This window comes from Microplitis demolitor, chromosome 1 (genome assembly GCF_026212275.2).
Source record: "Microplitis demolitor isolate Queensland-Clemson2020A chromosome 1, iyMicDemo2.1a, whole genome shotgun sequence".
Classification (NCBI taxonomy): domain Eukaryota; kingdom Metazoa; phylum Arthropoda; class Insecta; order Hymenoptera; family Braconidae; genus Microplitis; species Microplitis demolitor.
In genome coordinates, this window is record NC_068545.1 from 1 (window position 1) to 18,786 (window position 18,786).

The 18,786-nt window shown below is 28.4% G+C and overlaps 1 protein-coding gene across 5 annotated transcripts in view; it reads left to right on the top strand.

The window, feature by feature from the left end:
- Nucleotides 1-1,694: 1,694 nt before the first annotated feature.
- The window catches only part of LOC103575552 (peroxidasin), a 36,615-nt gene continuing 19,523 nt past the window's right edge, over nucleotides 1,695-18,786 (top strand). Inside the window, exons 1-6 of one of the 5 annotated variants that reach the window (XM_053742934.1) lie at nucleotides 1,695-1,714; nucleotides 2,571-2,653; nucleotides 5,061-5,204; nucleotides 6,816-6,889; nucleotides 7,097-7,243; nucleotides 12,098-12,311. In XM_053742934.1, the coding sequence (XP_053598909.1) occupies nucleotides 5,123-5,204; nucleotides 6,816-6,889; nucleotides 7,097-7,243; nucleotides 12,098-12,311 (517 nt within the window). In that variant the 5' untranslated portion in view covers nucleotides 1,695-1,714; nucleotides 2,571-2,653; nucleotides 5,061-5,122. Of the gene's footprint in view, nucleotides 1,715-1,827; nucleotides 1,844-1,945; nucleotides 2,654-5,060; nucleotides 5,205-6,815; nucleotides 6,890-7,096; nucleotides 7,244-12,097; nucleotides 12,312-18,786 lie in introns of those variants that run through there. The other 4 variants (XM_008555393.2, XM_014440901.2, XM_008555392.2 and 1 more) reach the window with 4 other exon arrangements.

The window sequence follows — 18,786 nt, forward strand, 5'->3', positions numbered from 1 at the left end:
GGGAAAGGAAAGGGGCATAACCAACTACTTATTTCTCCATGTAGACCATGTTTCTTAGGGGACGCAAACTACTAGGGAACGTGACCATGAACTGGCTGGGACCGCCCCCCGCATGGGGGCCTTCGGCCCCATGCCCCGCAGAACACTTGGTCAAATTCCCACGTTTTTTCCGTTCCCGGATTTTACCCGTTTTTACTCGATTTCACCTAAATTTACACTTTCTTCGAACTCCATTTTGAACTTTCTTTCCGACCACTTTTTCTGAAACTACATCAAAAATGACTAAATCAACTCGAATTTTTATTTAACTTTTGCTCGAAAATCGATCATTTTTTTCCGAAAAAAAATTTACCCCCACCCCCCAAATTTATTTTTTTTTTTTGATAGACAACATTTTTCTCTACTTCCTCCGACACTTTTTTATTACAACTTTGTCAATATCTTCGAAGATAATTTCCGCTCAATTTAACCATAATTTAAATAAAGTTCATATGGCCGAGAAAATCGAGAGGCTTAGAATACTCGGCGTAGGGTGGGCCGCGGGGAGGGGGATCCATTACTGACCCCCACGTTTCACACTCACAAAACTCAAAATTCCATTAAAAAAAATTTTTGAAAATTTTAGAAATTTTGGAAATTTTTTACTAAGTTTTTTCCAACTTTTTTTAGACATTTTTTCCATCATTTTTAACGGAAATTCAACTTTTTTCCTCATAAAAACTTAGAAAAGTACGGGGATGTGAAAGGGAAAGGAAAGGGAAAGTACATTATTTGTCACATTAGCTGTCTTGTAGGAGACGCTGTCTATTTGGGAATGTGACCAACTACTTATTGATTCGTATTGATTACGTCTTCTAGGAGACGCTACCTATTAGAGAATCTGACCAACTACTCATTCCTCCATGTTGATCACGTCTCTTAGGGGACGCTGTCTAGTTGGGGACCGGACCAAATATTTATCGGACCGCCCCCAGCATGGGGCCGAAGGCAGAACACTTGGTCAAACTCTCGAAATTTTCCTGTTCCCAGTTTTTACCCGTTTTTTGTTGATTCCACCTAATTCCAGACGTTTTTTGAAGTTTTTTTTCTTTGACCACTCTGATAATATCCCCGGTCTCGAAGATTCCTCGCAGTCACATGTGGACATGGGTGGCGATAATGTTCTATAAAGAGTAGCTCGTAACTTTGCTTCTGTCAGGAATACCCAATCACAATAATGACGTTTTTTGATTATTATGATGTCATCTAGTAGGAACTACCATAAAAAATCCTGGAAATTATTTATTTTTGAAGTTGAGACCCGAATCTTGATAAATGAAGATAAATATATTTGTCATTTTCGATCAAAGGACGTTTTTTGAACACTATGGTTCAAAAATACTTACCGCAGCATTATTACGTTTCACGCAAAGTAGGGGTATGTCACGCAACACGCCTAATATATATTTAAAAATGAGCGAATTTGAAAAACTGGAGTTAAATCAAAGATCATAATGTTTGTGCATAAGTGTGTAATACTATAGATATATGTATGTATGCATATATTCATGTAAGTATGTATATGTATATATATGGAGTATACAAGACGTTGTCTACTAACCATTTTACATCTGACAATGCGTCGTATGTATGCGCTTTAGACTTTACCGCGTCACCGGCCAGTCTATCGCCGAAACTCTTTCGAGGAACTGCGTATCCGTTATTAATATACTCTGTATATATTTCATTATATTTAATTCGTACTATCATTGACAATTGATAGTTTTACTTCATATTTTATTTATTAACTAAATAATTAAAAGTTATATATCAATTTTTTGTGCTTAAATCTCTAGCGAACTATGTATTATTTCTCTTCAATGTTTATTCTCTTACAATATAATTGTAAATTGATCACTAATTAATTAACATTTTGCTTCTTAACAATAAATCATCATTACATTATATTTTGTAAATTAGATTATTAACAGAAAAAAATAGTCTGCTGATAACTTTCTTTATCCACTCTTATTTATAATTCGGATTTATTTTAATAATTTATTGTTTTTCTTTGCCATTACTAGTCATATCATTATTATTTCATTGTGTCTGTACTAAGAACTTTCGTTTTATTATAAATTATACCTTTAACATCTTTAATAATTACATTTTATTAAATATTCCGGTATACACGTTCATTTGAATGACAGTCGTGAACAACTAATAAGTATTTTCGAAAAGCTCTATTTTTATAGTCGTCCGTTGAAGAAGTTTATTAAAATATACAGCATGTATAATACTGTGAATATAACGTTTTCAAGTTTATTTAATGTGCTATTATTCGATTTTAACCTTTCGAGTGTCAAGAAATAATAATACTCAAACGTTAACAATACTCTCAAAAATGTCAATATATATTATTGTTCATTATTTAAACAGTTTTGTTATTGAAACTTTCATTAATGATGACATAATTTATTTATAATGCAATGTCTATTGATATATTGAGTAAATTCAATTATAAGTATGATTTATTAGTGTCATAACATTTATATTACTACAATTTACACCAATAATAATTGTGATTACAGTTGCAATAAAAATTTAATATTACTTTGTGCCACGGAAACCTCAAATATAATTAAATTTCCTAATTTCAAGACTACTGCAAAATGTGAGTAAATTAATATTCTCTATTTACTAATGTCTTTTCAATTATTTATGTGTCATTATCATAAAATCAAATATGTTTTCCTCAAATTTGCCTTAAAAATTATTTATTATTTTAATTAACTGTAATCTATTCATGTTATCTAATAATGGTTCGTTTTCATAGCGAAAATTATTATTATTATTATTATTATTATTATTATTATTATTTTTATTTTTATTATTATTATTATTATTATTATTATTATTATTATTATTATTATTATTATTATTATTATTATTATTATTATTATTATTATTATTATTATTATTATTATTATTATTATTTTATGTATACTTGTGTTAAAAATATAAATTTATAAATGATAACATTTCAATTCGATAACTACTTAAATATACTTCCAGTAAACAAATACTAAACTAGTAACAAAATATAAATATATATGTTCATATAAATGTATATTGATAAATCCAATAATTAATATATTGTTTATTTAGCAAATAAATATTTAACTTCCCGCTAAGAAAATTATAAATTTTCAAAAATTCGGGAAGTTATTGATTTCACCCCGATTTTCGAAAATAGAGTTTTCATCAGATGTCGACATTTTGAGGTCCTAGGAAGCTATTCTGACTATTTTCAGAAGAATGTCCGCGTGTGTGTGTGTGTGTGTGTGTGTGTGTGTGTGTGTGTGTGTGTGTGTGTGTGTGTGTGTGTGTGTGTGTGTGTGTATGGATGTAAATTTTTAATATCTTTTTAATGAATTGACCGATTAACAAGTTTACGGTGGCAATCAAAAGAGTTTGTTGGTCGTCAAGTTTTCTGAAAATTTCAACTCTAAGATATAGAAGAAAATAAAAAAAAAAAAAAAATTTTTTTTTTCAGTTTTTTCAAATTTTTAAGAAATGGCTCGATCGATCAATCCCAAAATCTAATCAGCTTTAGAACTCAATAAAACGCGTCGATTGCTGCCTCAATCATCTCAATCGGTTAATTCGTTCGTAAGATATCGTGGGAGAAAGAAATGCTAAAAAATGATTTTTTCCTAGAACAACAGAATACAACAGTATTTTCGAGCTCGAAGAGCTCGGAAAGGTATTCACAACAATGTGAGGGAGCTCGAAAACTGCGGGAAGTTTTGGGGCTGGCCCGCAGGGTCAACCGATAGACTGATTTTTTTATAATTAACCGTTCTTTTAATAACAATAACATTATTTAAATAATAATTTTTCACATAAAAAAAAAAAACAAACATACACAAGTATTTATTTGCACGTATACATATAAAACTAAAAAATTATTGTATGCTGTAAGAAATGAGATCGTTATTTTTTTCTGATTTTTTTTTTCTTTACTATTCTACTATTTCTCTAGTTTTCGCTTATTTTTATTAAATAGTGCTTTTGATTCACTCACAGTTCGATAACATCTCTTCGATAAATCATATCTAAATTCTCTGATCGTGCGCTTGGCACATTCAGTTGAAGCACATCCAGTTAACAGCATGAAAAATTCATTTCTATTATCATTTGGATTTTTTATACTGTTAATTACTTAATTTATCTATTATTTCTAAACTATTAACAAAATAACGTATTTGTTATAATTAAAAAGAACTTCTAATAAAAATAGTGAAATGTAATTTAAATAAAAAGAATATGATTTATATTATATTAAATTCATATTTACTGTTAATTGATTAAATATTTTTAAGCTCAATATTATAAGGAATCAATAAAAATCTTTAATAATTAACCTAATAAAAAATAATTCCCTTTCTATTGAATCTATTTTGTACACCTTGAACCCGAAGCGTAGAGGTTGGGCTCTACTGTCGAATTTTTTAAATCACTCGTTTCACTTATGTAATTTTACATTAAATCGTGTTTATTTTTTTACACTGGACTTTTATATTATGGAAAACACATCGATGGAATATTTAGAATCATGCAACAAGATGATGCCTTTAGATAATCACTTCTACAGTCCTTTTTGTTGTTTTATACAAAATTATTGTTATTTAAATCGCCTGATTTATATGTAAGCAAACTCACACTGCAGTAATTTTTTTTTGACTGTCGAGACACTTAATCACTTTCAGTTCAATATTTGGTGGTGCAAACTTTAAGCGACTATTTTATCATCCAAAAAAATTCTTAAATTGAGACAAAAATTATGGACATCGACCAGAACATTTATATTAAATTAATAAGTAAATCTAATTAGGTTAGTGTAAGAAGGTTACTTCAATATATTTTACTTGCTAGTAGATAAAACCAAATATTTATTTAACAATTAAACATTATTAAACTCGACAGCTAATTGTATAATATGGACAGTTGATAATAAATAATATAATTAGGATATAATTTGAATTTCTAAAAAAACTTCTTTTTTTTTTCATTTTTAGATTAAGAAGGCGTCAAAAATTTAGAATATCAAGAAAAATAAGAGATGAGTTGAAAATCGAATATGAAGTTGAGAAATATATTGGCTATATTGGCCGCATTTTTCATTCATTTGATTCGTCTTTCGGTAGCTGCAGTGGCCACAGGTGAGAATCGATTAAATATAATAATAAATTTATTAATTTTTTATTATTTAATCATTCTTCTTAATAGTGTCTTAATATTATTTTTACTACAGTAAAAAAAAAAATGTGTCATGAAGGGTGTATCTTATGTAGTAAATGATGAATGACTTTACATCTAGTAATGTCGAAATGGATCGAGAAAAATTACTTTAACTTTTTTTTTTTTTTTTTTTTTTTTGTTTTCCATTGCCTATTTATGATTTTTATTTTATTGTTATAAAAACTCATTTTATAAAATGACTTGTTTTTTAATATTGTCAGCTCAAAGCTATGGCAGTTTTATTCTTTATGCCAGCACGAATCATTCTTTATATTTTTTCTCGAAAACGTTTTTATCCCAACCTATTAAAAGTATAGAATTTCAGATTTCAGATAATATATTCTTGAGCGTAAACCGAATTTTTGAGTGCCATACAATTTTGCAAATTATTTTGTTGATCTATTTCATTATAAAGTCTTAAACATTGCTACAAGTTTACTTTTTTACGCAGTTCAATCTAGCTAAAATATATATTTAATTCAAATAGATCTGTCAATTAACAAAATGTATTTAAGAACGGTTTTCAGATAATTTTGTCCCAGCTTTTCTCTGAAATAAAAGCTCTAAACCCAAAATAAAGACACAGACCCGATGCTTTACTCTATGAACTAGCGAAGTGCACTTGAATTTTTTGATAACTTCCATTTGTTTACGAGAAAAGCTTGGACAAAGTTCACATTTACTGTACAAGTGCAACAAAGATAGTACCGTTTATCCAGTTGAGTGCGAATAGAGAAACAAATGAAAACGCGTCTTAATATTGTGTACAAAAAAAAACATCAAAACACTATAGTGTTTATATGCTATAACGAGTATCATTAACTTTTCATATTGGATATTCTATATATCGAGGATAGTACCACATATATATATATATATGTTAGGGTGTCCATTATTTGACGAGTTGCTATTTTTTTTTTTTGCTGCCACCCCCTAAACTTTTAGTTTCTTCCCTTAAACAAATTATCCAATCTAAACAAGCTCTTAATTTTTAAATTAAACCGTGCCGAAATCACGTTACATTTCCCATTGAAATAACATGGAATTTTTGACTTCTTGCATTTAATTTTTTATCTCTGAAGCAAACAAAACTACACCTAAGATCCGAAATAGTTTTGATAGGAAATTTGCGACCCTATATCAAAAGTAAAACTCTACCCAATTGAAGTCAGCCGCAACATGCCTATCTAGAAAATTTCCGCTCCAATAAAATATATCCACCGTCTTGAAATCTCTACCAATGAAAAAATCTACCACAATATAATCAGTACCAGAAAAAAAAACATTGCCAAGTTGCATTTACGAATAAACTCTACTGTTTGAAATCCTTCATTTATTTCGAAATTTATATATATTTCAAAAGACAATTATAAATTTTTCAAAATATCAACTCAACGCAAGAGAAAAACACATTAAAAATAATTACTTATTTAAAATTTTACCAATAAAGTGATGATAATTTCGAAAATTTAATGTACAATTTTAGTCAGTAATTATTTTTAATATATAGTATTTTTTATTATTTGTTTAAGGATCTAAACCATTTCCAGGATTAGAAAATTTACCAAGATCTTTCTGGCATGAGCTTAGTTCACCGTTTACTGAGGTCAGTATAATATTGCTATATGTTATACTCTCTGAATTAGTAAAAATTATTGAATTTTCCCTATTTGCTAGTGAATTTCGCTAATTCACTTTTAGAGAGTATAGCATAATATTTTTTTTTTTTTTATTCCAATTACTATTTAAAAATTAAAAACTTACATAATACAGAAATATTTATATTTAATTTAATGCTTAAATTTATTTTCAGACATATGGAATAGAAGAACCTACAACAGAGAATGGTGCAACACCTGAGCCCAGACCGTTTTTTCAAGATCCTGATGCTAATATTACCGTTCAACTTGGTGCGTCAGTGCACTTTCATTGCAGAGTTGAAAATTTGCAAAAAAGAACTGTAAGTATACACATATAAGTGTACACAATTGCACACTGAGAAAAATAAATATTTTTAACAAAAGAAATATTTTTGATTACTCTATCACATAGTATATATATATATATAGAATTTTATTTAGCGGTGAATGGACATTTTTTGCTTTGTAAAACTTGCAGTAAAGTATAATATATGTAAAGCCTACGAATACTCATAGCTTTGCAAATTCTAAAGTAGTCCTTGAGTCTCTCATAAATGCAAATGAGCTTAAAAAGTATGATAAAAGCATTGAAAGATGAAATTATTTTATAGTCTTTCAGTCACTCACGATTAATGTGAATCTCAGTGTGTATAGTACACAGTAATATGAAAATTTTTGTTGTTATACATACTTGTACCATCTCAATAATATAAATAATATCTGTCTGAGATATTAAGTAAACTGAAAATGAAAATTAGTATAATTGTTTAATTTTTAAAGGACTTAGAAATTCTAATAGATAAATCAAAAAGAATGCAAATAAAAGAAGAGAAAAAAAAAGTTAAGTTAATAAATATATTGTATTTAAATTAAATTGAACGATAAATTGATTCAATTTTAAGTTTTTGACACATAAATGACATTATTAACTTCCGGCTAAGAAAATGAAGATTTTCAAAAATTTCGGGAAGTTATTGATTTCACCCCGATTTGTGAAAATCGAAATTCCAACAGATGACGACGTTTTGAGGTTCTAGGAAGCTATTTTGACTAAATTCAAGATGATGTCAGAATCTATGTATATACGTACGTACGTATGTAAATATTCTGTAACTTTTGAACGGATGAACCGATTTTGATCATTGAGGTGTAATTCGAGGCGGCTTGTTATTTACTATAAACACTGGAAATTTTAGGTTAATTGGTAGCGTACGTTTGGAGATATTTCAAAAATAAAATTTTTTCAAAAATGTTTTTTTTTTAATAACTTTTAATTTGCTCGATGGATTGATTCCAAAATCTAATCAGCTTTGAAACTTTGTAAGCCGCGTCGAATGCTACCTCAACCATCAAAATCGGTTCATTCGTTCAAGAGAAACCGTTGGAGAAAAAATGGTAGAAAATGTTCTTTTTTTCGAAAACAAAGGCATACAAAAGTATTTTCGAGCTCGAAGAGCTCAAGGAGCTCGAAATGGGCGGGAAGTTTTGGGGCTGGCCCTCAGGGTCAACCGACAGACTGATTTTCTTATTGGTTCATTCAAAATGTCTAGCTTATCGCATTAACATACAGTTCCACAGTTTATGCTTATATTTCCTTATGTGTTATTGAAATTATGAAAACAAAGCTCGCAAAGCATAAAAGCTGAACGACTGTGTATTAAGATATATATATATATATATATATATATATATATATATATATATATATTGAATATTTTAGCAGTAGTGGTTATAGAGTATATATGATGCTTTCTCTAGCTTTTAATTATCACTATTCACGGTACATTGTATTGAGATTCAGCAGGTGGGTCTGGCGATAACAATAGTTCACCGGTAAACGCGTACATTTAAGACAATGAGCCACTCACAAACTACTCTTATGCTTGAATTGAACACTCCAATAGTTTAATTAAGCTTTCACGTTTCCGACATTCCTGAATCTCCCTCTGATCTTTTTATTTATTTCTTCAATTAACACCATCTATTAATTAATATATGTATTTTATTTATTTTTTGTGTACTTATATCCTTTACAAAGTTAGTTATTTAAGTTATTTTTTTTTTCTATTTACAAATGATGAATTGTTTTATGATTAACCAGTTTGAAAGCTATGATAACTGGATATTTCAATAACTAATTCCACTTTCGCTGTATATCAATCAATCTTTTGAATTTACAATAATATAAATTAGTCATTATTATCATTAAATTTACAATAATTAAGATAAAGTACTTTTAAAAAGATAACGAAAAAAAAAAAATTTTTTTCTGCTTACTAAAATATTTGGGCACACTATTTTTCTTAGCTTTTCCCTTATATATGTACATAGATATAGTATTTATAGTGAGCGTTAAATATAAAGAGCGGAAAAAGACTTTTCTATGACATATAAGTTCGTTTTCATTTCCTCTAAAGCGGAATGGACGCTATATCCTTACAAAATCGGATATCCGTTGTCCGACCCATTTTTCATCTAATACCGTTGGTTGTATCATAACACTTGAAACTCAATGAGATAGTGAATAAAATTTTTTCTCTTAAATGCAAATAATGTGCTAGTAAAATTATTAAATAATATTTATAGTTTTTATGACATATTATTAATTGTTTTAATACCAATCTAAAATGAATCTTATTATCGTTATTACAATATTAGTATTAGTATTTTACAGTGCACTTGAAGATAAGTATATCACTGTTTTAGCTCAACAACAGCAATATCGGGAATATATTATAATAATTGGACAATAAAAATGTCATATTATACACATATCATAGTTACATTATTTCACAAGCTTCAATAAATAGTAACAAAATTATTAATTTTCAAAATTTGTTCTTATAAAGTAATAAAAAATATTTATAAGTAGACATCTGTTTATGTAAGCAACCATAGATTCATCATACAGCATGTATTAAATATCACTGCAAATATATGATGAAAGCTTTATTGGTCCCTTGTGTGTTATACAGGTGTTGACTGTTAACTAAATTTTCCATTTTATGCTTCGATAAATGCCTGTCGTTATTCGTTATTGGTGGCGTAATCTTTGTCGTGTAATAGAGATAAGCGTGAATAGAGAGAGAGAGAGAGAGAGAGAGAGAGAACGTGGTTTTGCACACTCGGTGCAACGATTAACACTGATCGTTACACATCGTTTACGATTCATTGGTCGATGAACATAGAATCCATCTTCAACAAAATACTTTACTAAGTTGTATCATCGTTATTGCTTTCTAATGAAACAACAATAGTACACAGAAAGAAAATTCCACTAAAATTTACGATGTTAACATCGTAATCGTGGACTAGACTTTCGTTAAAGATTTTGTTAAAATTACGATGTTGAATAGTAAAAAATATAACCTACTTAGTAAACTTTAAAATGAGAGATTTAAAAATTGATGCTAATGAAAGTCTAGCCCACGATTACGATGTTAACATCGTAAATTTTACTAGAATTTTCTTTCAGTGTATATATAAAATTACAACGAATACTTGATACTATGGTTCAAATCCAATCACTAACAATTGTTAATATACCATGTTACTTATCAATTGACAAAGGTTACAATCCAAATTGTATAAGTTAAAGAAAAAAAAATTATCTTTTTATTTATACCCCCTCAGTTTTAACTCTTTCAATTGCCGAATAAAAAGAAAACCATCCCTTGGTGATCCAATTCATATTGTAATTTTTGACTTACAATGATTAAATAATAAATTATTAAAATACCGCAAATACCAGTGATTTCAAGATTTTTCGTAGGCGTGTTTTATTTTTGATATAACTTTATATAGCATTGAAGTTTCATTTGAAATTAACTAATGTAACAGCTTTATTTATTCATTTGAATGTTCTAAATTCTAGTTAGGTGTACTTATATATATGTGGTGGTTCGGCTTCACTCTGCGAGGTGGCATTGTACAACTCGCGCCTCTCGCAATACCTCGTCCCTATACCTGTTTCAATATATAACATTTCCAACATGTAATTTTCAACTTGACGTCTTAGGTGGGGTGTACGATAGACACACCTAACTGAGAAGTCTCAGCTATGATATACTTAGACGAAACGCATCTCATCCCACAAATCCTTTTTCCATCTCTCCCTTTGTCATTATCACTCACAACGTAGCACTCTTTAGTATGTAGCGACTTTGGCAGTGATTGTTTCAATCTAATCCTAAAGAGTCATCGCTACATATATACGTATATATATATATGTATATATAAATTGTGATTTCTTCCTTCTTTTAGTTGTTGGAATATATTTTAAATATATTTCAACAATCTTGATGAATTTTAGTTCGCAATTAGATGTAGTAGAAACGAGGTCACACGGTGGTACGGAGTTAATATGACTTTTGAATCGCATGCCTGTGAACGAACGATGCAAAGAGAAAAATAGAGAAAGAGAATATATATATATATATATATATATATATATATACAGTTGAATTCCATTAACTCGGGCAGTTTGTCTACGGAGAAGCCGAAATTTCCTGGAAATTCCGACTTATCAAATGCGCTTCTCTTTTAAAGAGTAAACTACACGCATAGGCTCTTACGTCCACACGAATGTTGCATATATAAATAGACGCAGACATACTAATACACAGCATCGGGTAGAATCACTGATTTCTATATAACGTTATATTGAGATCAGTGGTGGAAGACAGCGTAGCCCGTAGTGGGGGTCAGGATTAAGGGGAAATTCCGAGTTAATGGAATCTGACTTAATGGAATTCGACTGTATATATAGTACATACGCATAGTAAATGTATGGCTTAGTCGAGTCCAGAAAGTTCTTAAGATGTAATTATTCACTACTCAGCCTTTTATAATAGTGATAAATGAATATTTAAAACTTTTAATAAACGATCATACATGGCTTACAAGAAAGAAAAAATGTATATATATATATATATATATATATATAGGGAAGGGAGGGGCAAAAGGGGGTACGTAAGGAAATACCGAGTTTTTGAGGACTTAAATACACTGAATCTTTTTTTTTTTCTTTAATGATATTCAAAGTAAATATTTTATTACATATATATTTTAATAAAATAATTTTTTTCCTTTATGATTATTAAATATAAAAAAAAAAATATATAATAAAGCAATTGTTCAATAAGTAATGTAATTTTATGCTGATTACTTTCTAGGTTTCATGGGTTCGTAGACGCGGTGACGAGCTTCATTTGCTAACCTTTGGTATTCACACATACTCGAGTGATTCCAGGTTCTCACTGGATTATCAAATGCCAAACGATTGGCGGTTATTACTACGATCAGCGACTGAACGAGACGCAGGCGTTTACGAGTGTCAAGTTAGTGTTCATCCACCCTTGACAAAAACAATTTATTTGACAGTTTCCGGTGAGTAATTGTATTAAATTTTTTCTTTTTGTTTTAATTCTAATTAATATATTTTTTAAATTAATTATTCAGTTTTATTTTTTTTTTAAATAAAAATAAAATTTGGTGTACAGTTAATAAAAATGATAGTCTGAAACATTTTTTATTCTCTTAATCGATAACTATTAGTATAGAGAACAATGATTAATATTTAAAATGATATAGTGTTATTGTAACGTTAGGCTATGTAGACAACTAAATGGAAATTAAAAGAACAGCATATTGAAAAAATGACTATATTTATAGTAAAATTTGTGATATAATTATTTTAGATTTAACTACGACCATTTATAGTAGAACGTATAAAGAATAAAATATCTAAAAAATGCCACGCCAGTAGTAAATTAAACCTCAATAAAAGAATAGAAATAAAATTTAATATAAAGACCACCAACAATAGTCTCTCATGTGCTTTTTTTCTTTCGAGAAAAAAAGAATCTTCGTAGCCAAAAGCGCTTTTCTAAAACTTAGCAAATAATTTCTTGGTAAAAAGGCATCACCGATTTGGATAGCTTTTTACGGCTGGCAAATGTTCAACCCGTTACTACTTGAATTTTAAGTCAGAGAAGGAGCAAATACGTTTTTTGAATCATCGTCGCATTTATTTTATTGTGTACCATATAGGTACATGGCCCTTTTAAAAAATATTTTTTTTTTTTTTTTAATTTATCATAAATAAAGATACATTACTAATAAGTTCTATAAATATATATTTACTATTTTCAAATATTGTAATCTCTCATTTTCCAACATATTTACCCTGTGAAAAATTTCCATTAAATTTTACAATGGGTGCATTGTAACACCGGATCATAAGAAAACTGGTACAAAATTTACAAGTGTCCCACAGTAAATTGCCATCCGGTGCTCAGACTAATGAACAGAAAGCTTTGTTTTTTTTTTTTTGCGTCAAAAAAATTTTATTTACTCTAATTCTCTTTTTGAAATCATTTAGCATTTATCATCACTTTGAGTATTTTTTATTTAACTGAAAACACTATACGATTATAAATGGTTATCGCACTGACACTGATTAATAAAAATGGATGCTGATTTACCCGATCTTTTTGACAGGTGGGCAGTTTCTTTCTGTTTTAATTTCATTATTTTCCGCGTGTGAGCGCCCTTTATATGTCGATAATAAATATGATATCTTAATTAACTATTAAGATAGTATATTTGCGGGAAATTTAGATAGCTTCATTATTAAGAAACATTGGTTTAAATAGAATTGCAGTTCTAATTGAAAGTAACCTAAATATCTATTCAATATTAAGTGATATTTAATTGGATAGAATAGATTACTCAAGTATATGATCTATTTGTATTAAAAACTTAAAAATTTTGTCACTGTTTGAATTATGAGTATATACATTTATTATCAATAATATATCTTCAATATAAATAAGATTTTATTAAATGAGAGAGAGAGAGAGAGAGAGAGAGAGAGAGAGAGAGAGAGAATAAATAACGATCAACCACTTATAAATTATTAATATTTAATGTATTTTTAGTATAAGATAACGACTTTCTGATAATAGATAATTTTAATGCGCTGCACAAGATAAGTTAGACGTAAATTAATTTTATAAAAGTTTATTCCTGACTCAAAGTTTTGTGAAACTTTATGATTGATTACTTGAGTGATATACCATATAAAATCGCTGCAGAGAAATATATTTGGAAGATTATAATCTCAAATAATCAAGGAATTATTACTTGATCCAAAAATTTAAAATTCTTGAAATAATAATACGACATTTTTAGTTGAAGACAAGTGGTCTTGCTTGAAGAGTTCAATAGTATCGATTGAAGATAATATAGTTTCGGGTAAAAACACGAGAGTTATCCATCAAAGATACAAAATCTTTAGAGCCAAAAAAATCTAAATCAAGACAAGAATTTCTTGAAGCAAGACAATTGGTTTTCTTCAAAAATAAATTCTTGGCTCAAGAAAATATTTCTTGAGTCAATATAAAATTGCTACCAGTGTATTCATGTCAAATGTTAAAATTAATTTATATCGCCGTCACCATTACGTGCTGAAATCGGAAATGTTCTTACTGAGTTGTATATATAGCTTAAAACCATCATGGCAATGCTGTCAATCTTTTTGGAATGTGCAATGTAGATAAAGATTTACTTCACTCTTTAAATTACTAAAATATGATCTTAGTAAAATTTGAAAATTTTTAATTATTTCCAATAAAAGTAGCAGAAAAGTTTCTAACGAAAAAAATATAAAATAAGTAAAAATAATTTTTCTCGTTTAATTGAACGTTCATCGTTTACTTGACGTCAGTTGATCGTTGTTCACTCAAGAGGCAAATTGGAATTATGCAAACTAAAATATAACGTCGTATAGTGATGACAAAAAAATAAGAAAAAAAAATAGTAATCATAGTTATCTGAAAATTGACAAGTCAATTTTTGATGATAAATTGTAAAAAAATGTATTATTTTTTATATAATTATATAGTTATAAAAATTAATAAATACTATTGGTAGAAATATTATTATTGCGCCAATTGCGTTTGCTCCAAATAAAAAAGAATAAAGATTCAAATGAGAGTGCGAGTGACAATAATTGTCAAGTAGTAATACCAGAGCAAGCAGATACTCATACTGATTATTTGGCAACGTCTGAAACTGTTGTTACTCTCATTTATTACTATTATCTGATAATCTGGTCATATGATTACCTATGTGTGCGTATGTGCATGGATGTGTGTGCGTGCGCATAGATGTGTGTGCGCAGGTGTGTACGTGTCTACACACATGTTCGTGCATGAATGCGTGTGCGCATGTGCATGGATGTGTGTGCTCACATGTGTGTGTGTGTGTGTGTGTGTGTGCAGAAAAAAATATATATTACCGTCGTTACTCTTAACTCCACTAATACACATTATTACCCTTATTATGAATCTGATATTATTCCTGTTGCAGCAAAATTTCTTTTTTTTCCGTGTAAAATCTAAATAAATCTATTGGTTCGTTGAATTTAAAAACATTTAATAATAGATCCGTTTATGATAACATTAAAGTAATCGGATAGGATTTATTGGTACGTTTATCCTTTTCCCAGGACAGTTAATTTTATGTGTTGAGTTTATTATCAAGTATGTCCTGTTTGTATCGGCAAATGTTTTTCTTACAGTTCTTCAAGAATACTATCATTTGACCTAAAAATAATAAAAAAATTCAAACACGTCATCTAAAGAGTTGTTTTTCTTATCTTGAGGAGTATAAATCGATGCGGTGGTTATCGGAGATTTATCTAAGCTATATATTTTCTACTTTTTACAATCCATCTATAAACCTTGTCCAATTAGTTTACGTCACTTAAACTAATTAAACTACCTTAAATGATTTAATTTATTTTATTACAGTTAAAATTTTATTGCATATCAGTAGTTATTAATTACTTAAAACAAGAATTTTCTCGTTCCTGATATAAACTAACGTTTGATATCTCTGCGACAAATCGTCCTACACGGTTAAAAAAAAGGCCAAATTGAAGCTGAATAAATTTACTAAACGACCTATGCATTGGTTTAGTTGACAAAATTTTTCCACGGTCCGTGGGCTCTTCAGAAAAAAAAAAAATTAAGAAATTTTTTGTGTCGCGGTATTTGTCATGTTTGTGCACTAACCGGAGCTCTTATAAAATTTTAATGAAAATGCACCGAAACTAGAGATTTCAAGCTATAAAATGCTGTTTTTTTAAATCTCGATACTATTATTTTTCACATAGTTATACAGCCTTTCAAAAATCACTAAAAAATTTATAAAATTTTTCTGTTCCTTTAATTTTTTGCGTTAGTGTATATACATTTTATTTTTTTAAATTTCCGTTTATGTTTAATTGGCTGAAGTGAGAATAGGTAATTGGATGTTAGTTTGTTGCTGGTAAATGCGCAGATACAAAATTGACATTACATGGAAATCACGTGATCCGTAGAATTACGTTACGGAGCGTGCTTCCGTCGTGTGTGGGTACACACGCAGTATCTATATATTGATGCGTACGTAAGTCAGTATATAGTATAGTATACCTATGGTCTATACTAGTGGACATTTCAGGAACATGATACACACCAGTAGGACTAATGCAAACCTTGTTGCTACTACACGGAACCAATGAGTGTGTATCACTAGGCTGCTGTTATAATTCTCATTCTCTTTAATTTGCTCTCTCGTGTATTCTGATCGTGTACCCGCGACCTCACTTCGACTACTTCTCATCTACTATATATATATATATATATATATATATATATATATATATATATATATATATATATATACTATTGGTATTGATACGGCTGTTACAACTCTACTATTACTGATGGTACACTGCTTGATGGTATGGAACGACATCGATCGAACAATGTTGTTATACAATACGATATATTCGACAAGAAAGACATCGGTAGAAGATATATTACAAGAGGTTTGCAATAGAGATAATGACTACTCCAAGCCAATTAACAGATATTATGACATATTATACTCTATCCTCTATTATTATTTCACAGTTTAGACAAATTACAATATCTCAAAAATATATTAAATAAATTTATATATACCCTCTAAAGTTATATTTGTTAAAATATTCATACTCAACTACATTAATTATAGATTTTAGACATTAAGTATAGCACTTCTATTATATAAAATTATAAATTTATTATTACGTATTAATTATTTTGATTTTTCATTGAACAGCATTGTGTTTTGTATTTATATAACAATACGATCGGTTTTGTTGATAATAAATTAATGAGGATACTTAACTTTATATGTAGATGTACATAACTAGTTCAGTTTGTAATTTATTTTATGATCAATAATCAATCACCAGGAATCATCTATTCGCTCCGTGCACAACAGCAGCGACAAGTAAAATATGAACTAAAGGAAGATATTGAAATACATTGAACATAGAATTTGATAGGAGTTCGCATTATAAATTATAATTTTTTATCTTAAAAAAAATTCTATGAATATAAAAAGCAAGTGAAAAGTTTAATAAATTCTTATTATAAATTATTATCAATTCAGTTAACAAAAAATAAGTATAATCAATAAGAAATACCAAATAAAATACTTGAAATTGAGTGAAAATTTGGTTATAACTGTCAAAGTTTAGTAAAATAATCATATAAAATTAAAATTTCTCAAAAAACTAATATTAATATTTTTTTTTTTTTACCTAAATTCTTTTATATTTATAAAATAAATCTTTATTTTCTTTATATGTAATTTCAAATAAAACATGAAATTAATTTTAAAAACTGTCACAGATAACGAACGATTTCTTAAAGTATATTAAGTAAATAAACTAAATAAATGAATTAAATGGTTGCATTATACATAAAAAAATGTTTAACATCTCAAAATGAAAAGTTTCTTAATTATTGTTTAAAGATAATAATAAAGTGTTTATAAAAAAAACCTATTAATTTCCTGATGTCTACAATTTTAAGTGTCACTTTCATGACTGAAAAGGTTATGATACACAAAAAAATGATTTCTCGGTCTAAAAATTTTTTACTCGCTCCAAGAAAGTTTTTATTTGCCCTTACTAATTTTGCGTAATGAATTGAAAACGAAAATTTTATGGGAGTGAGGAAAAATTTTCTTGAGCCAAGAAAAAGTTTTTTTGAGCGAAAAGAAATGTCTTATGTCAAGAAATTTTTTTTTAGTCCTACAAAAATTTTCGTTTTTATTTCACAATTCAAAATTTTTCTTGCACAAAGAAATCCGTTTTTTCTGTGTAGTACTTACTTTTCCTTTCTTATTGCAGCTATCTATTTTTTTTCTTTTATTCAATTTCCAAGCAGCAACCGGAAATTCATAAAATTTACAATCATTTTTTTTGCTCGAATGTTTGCAGTTCTCAACACAATAACTTAGATGGTTCATTTTATTTTAATAATTTATCTTAATTCAAAATTTATATAGGTATGTTGTGTGTGGTGAGTAAACTAAAATATCTAGTCCAACTATGACCAAGCTGGTTATTGGCTTAAGAGTAAACTTGAAATTGGTTGTCAGTTGTGGTTTTAATGGTTTCACGTGTAGCAGAATAGTAGATAGGAATTTGTGTGGAATTCTACTCATAAAGATATATACTTGATTTACTAACATCGTGTGTCGAATTTATGGGTCCAATAGTTGAATAAAGCAGTCGAAAGTTCTGTCAAAGCAGAACGGTGGTATAGATTCAAATAAAGTTCCGGATTGATATAAAGCAAAAAATATAAAACTTTTAATTCTTCTACATTCCTTTATACTAAAAAAAATTTTTTATCACATGTCTACATTTCTTATACATATTTAATAAATAAATTACTTTTCAACAGCATAATCGGTTTTCAATTGCTCGGAGAAAAAAAAATGGCAATTTTTTCTATATTCATGTAGAGGGAAT